Source organism: Solanum tuberosum, unplaced genomic scaffold (assembly GCF_000226075.1).
Source record: "Solanum tuberosum cultivar DM 1-3 516 R44 unplaced genomic scaffold, SolTub_3.0 scf00158, whole genome shotgun sequence".
In the NCBI taxonomy this organism is placed as follows: domain Eukaryota; kingdom Viridiplantae; phylum Streptophyta; class Magnoliopsida; order Solanales; family Solanaceae; genus Solanum; species Solanum tuberosum.
Window position 1 is genome coordinate 1370181 of NW_006239083.1, and position 4339 is coordinate 1374519.

General features: G+C 29.6%; 1 protein-coding gene across 1 annotated transcript in view; it reads left to right on the forward strand.

Moving 5' to 3' along the window:
* The first annotated feature begins 3046 nt into the window (after positions 1-3046).
* Positions 3047-4339, forward strand: part of LOC102598856 (geraniol 8-hydroxylase-like) — a 7752-nt gene continuing 6459 nt past the window's right edge. Inside the window, exon 1 of the mRNA XM_006353659.1 lies at positions 3047-3526. Within this exon, the coding sequence (XP_006353721.1) occupies positions 3047-3526 (480 nt within the window). The remainder of the gene's footprint in view (positions 3527-4339) is intronic.

Here is a 4339-nt window from a genome sequence, read left to right on the forward strand (position 1 = left end):
TATCTGATGTGGTATAATTTAGAATCAAGGTATTGAACTGAAATACCTTCACCCTCACTTAGGTACTCTGCAAATGCTAGCAAATATATCCCACAATCCCTGATAAATGAGGAAAATAAATTACTTATTAAATAGGATACTGTTTTTAAAAAAAAGTATATTAAGAGAATGACAACATTTACTACAGTCATATTCTTCAGAAAACAAAATGACAATATAACTCTAAATACACTAGAAGGTATTCAAATACAATAGAAGGTATTCAAAGTGTAATGGTATGCAATTTTTGATGGGCAAAGAATCTGTGATTTTGTGGGTCCTACTAGGAGATGAAGTTGATTTAGGAGTAATAGAATTGATTTGGGGATAAAGATTTTGAATTAGGGATAATCAAAGAAGGCTGAAAAAGTGGAAATAGGGAAGAGAAAACGTGAAAAGTGGGAAAAAGTAAATTTTATAGGTGTAAATTATATTTTGCTATTTATTAATTAAATATATCCATAAATTATAAATAAAATATAGTGTAGCTATATTATTTTAATATAATATGTAGTTTGACATTTTCTGTAGTTTTTCCTAGAAAAAATTTATCATGTGAGAGGCACAAATATTACATGACAGACCATACTTGTATGAGATCCTCTCATACTTTGCCAAGTGTGGTTTGGGTCCCACTACAAAAATTAGGGGCTAAAAGGCTTCATCTTTTTATTCTCTTTCTCCTATTCCATATTTTCTTCTTTCATTCCCTTTTTTTTTTTGAAATTTTATTTTTTTCGTATGAATTATATTTATTTATCAAAAGTTGAAACTTAATATTTTTGGTAGGATTAGCCGTGATTTAGTTTGGACCATTTTCCAATTAAATTAATTAATTTGTTTTTTTCAAATGTTGAAATCAAGTCAAATTAATTAAGTCAATTTTTTATCACTTTAACTTTTTATTTTTATTTTTGCAATGTGGTTTTGGTCGACTTTTAGAAAATATATGATAATATAAAAAATTGATCTAGTTATATATAGGATCCTTCAAAAAAATGTTTGCATTATCTAAGAATTTAATCATTACTAATAAATATGATAAATTCGTTCCAACGATTTTTTTTGGGTAAAAAGTTAAAAATTTAGCTGCAATATACTATGTCTTGATGATGTTTGATTTAAATAAAAATAATCAATTAAAAAACATGAGTTATTTTGAACATGAAAATGCACTCTTGACAATCAAGATAAAAATATAAATTAAATTACGAAGTAAATGTAAACAATTTGATTATTATAACGAGAAACACATGAATAGAACAAAGTGATTTAAAAAAATAACATTTTTTAAAATTTTTAAAAATATATATATATAGAAAGAGAAAATTATAATTATTACGGACCATTAATTAGTAGAACAATATGATGAAAAAAGTTACATTAAAAAATCAATGTATAATCTTTTTATAAACGAACACAAAAACGAATAACTCCACAAAATATCTAAATTCTCCTATTCTTTATATATCATTCTATAAGATACTCACATCAAAATTTTATGTTTTTTTAATTGTAATATGGGGGCATGTGTCAAGTGGGCCACGTTGTCAAACATGAAAACAGTCACCTTCAAAACTTTTCTTCCTAGACTTGTTCTCGAAACTTAATTATTTTCTCAATTCACTTCACTTATTTATATATTTTAATCAAATTATTTTGCATAAATTGAAACGAAAGAAATATAATTTACATACTCCAACTTCAGAGAATTACATAACAAGAAGACACGTCACACGAGTCAGCAAGTTGAAGGTATAATATTTGGTCACTACAGCTAACCAGTCATCGTGCACTCACATTTCATGATTATTTCCAATATAGTTTTATCTTTTAAGTCATATACATATTATTGGTGTACACAATTGTTTATATAATTATATCATCCAAATTATAGGTAAGCTTTTTTAAAATATGATGTTTTATAAGTTGGAAAATAAAACAGGACTTGGTAATGGAATGATATTTATATATATTGATGGTGTATTATTTTATATATCCCAATTTATATATATAACATAGTTCAAATATTAAAGAGTTAAGGTTTCTACTTTTGACAGTGAATATGAATATAGAAGCTTTAATTTATTTATTTTTAAAATTAACATTTATGAAACAACATAAAAAAATATAATAAGTCACAATAATTAATAATTTAATAAAATAAAATTTGAAAAATTGCAATACAAAAGTTTTTCAACTCTCAATATACCTAAAAAATGTGACTAAACTGAGATAGAGATAGGACTGTTCATGATTATGGTTAAAAAATCAAAATGAATCGCAATCCGAACCAAACCGATTTAAAAAACCTATATTTGATTGATTTGGTTATGCTTGATTTTAAATTTTGATCACCGATACTATTTAATTTGGTTTTAATTTTACTAAATAATAACCGCAAAATAACCAAATCGAACCGATTATATTTTACTTGATATATATTTTACTTAGAAAAAATAAAAAGTTAATGAGTGAAAGTTTCCACAACGTGCAAATATTTAAACATGATAAAATTTCCTAACTACCCTCAACCATTAGCTAAGTCTACGCTCTATATAAAGTGTACATCATTCTTTTGCCTATCATGTCCCTTACTTAGCAAAAATATGGAACTCCCAATCCTTGTTATTATCTTCATCTCATTTTTCTTGTTCATCATCAAGCCATATATCAATTCTAAATCCAAAAAGCTACCACCAGGTCCTACTGGCCTTCCAATAATCGGCTCACTGTTGAAACTAGGTACAAAACCTAACCAATCACTAGCCGAGCTAGCCAAGAAACATGGTCCTCTCATGACTCTACAGCTCGGCTCACTCACCACCATAGTAGTCTCCTCAGCCGAAGTAGCCAAAGAGATTCTCCACAAACACGACGAAACTTTCTCAGCTCGTATCGTCCCTGTAGCCGTAGCTGCTCAGCCGAACCCTGAAGCCATGCACGTTGGCATGGGTTAACGGCGATCACATGTGGAAAAAAAAAGAGAAGGTTTCTCAGTACGCAAATGTTTAATAATCAACGGCTTGATTTGCTTCAAGAACTTCGTCACCAAAAGGCGGAACAACTAGTGAGCCATATAAGGAGCCAGTGTGAGAGTGGCTCGGCTGTTGATATTGGACGGGTCACGTTCGCGACTACGTTGAATTTAATATCAAACACGATTTTTTTGATCGATATGGTGGATTCGAAGTTTAAAAAGGCTCATGAGTTTAAGGAATTGGTATGGACGATTATGGAAGATGTCGTGGTACCGAATCTATCTGATTTTTTTCCGGTTTTGAAGTGGTTAGATTTGCAAGGAGTACGGAGGCGTATAAGGCCAGCGTATTTAAGGTTGCATGAGATATTTGAAGAAAATATTGAGAAGATAGTAGAAACTAGAGCTGCAGGGATGAAGAAAAAGGGGATTTTTTTGGATATACTTCTTGATCAATGTGAAGATGATGGGTCTGGATTTGGTACAACCATCAAGCCTCTTATGGTGGCAAGTATTTCTTTCATTTAATTTTTTTATATCTGTGATGTACGAGCCAGTTTATGTAAATCTTGACTCTTGAGTCTTGACTAATTTCTCTTGATTTGCATGCATCTCTCAGCTAACTAGATAGAAAAGATTTTTTTTCTCAATCACATGAAAAAAGAAATTGTTTATTTTGAGAGGTGAGAGGAAAGTATTAATTAATCCGTACTTTTATTAAGTTCGGACTTTTGAAACTTGTAATAATCTGAAATTTGTTTATCACCATATTTGTGCATATAAAACTTATGTTGTTCATCTTGTATTCTTAAGATACTTAGAACAAAACTTTGAAGAACTTGGTAAGATACAATAAAGTTTAAGAACATTTTCTCAACTAGAAAATTAAAACTAGTAGAGAAACTAGAATCAGAAACAAATTAGAAAAAATATACGCAATATTTTTTCTTAAAGAAGAATTGTTGTCAATCTGTGTTTAAAGAATCTTATTATATTGATTCTAACAAACTTTGCAGAAACACGAAGTTACCAAAGTTTAATGAACCAGTGAAGAACAGAAGAACATAAATTAATTCACAAATATAAAATCTGTAACACATACCAGAATCTGGAAAAACAGAAAAAAGATCAAGTCCATTGAATGCACAGTGTCCCCTTAAGGAAATTATTCCCCTCTAGTATCCGAGGTTTGATTTGGAATATGTCCTCCCAGGATAGAATGATCTCAATCACCAATGTATTGATACCCAAAACGCTGGTGTCAGCGAGCCACTCAACGGCAGTAAAGTACACTTAGAATACTAGATTTAGTAGTAGAAG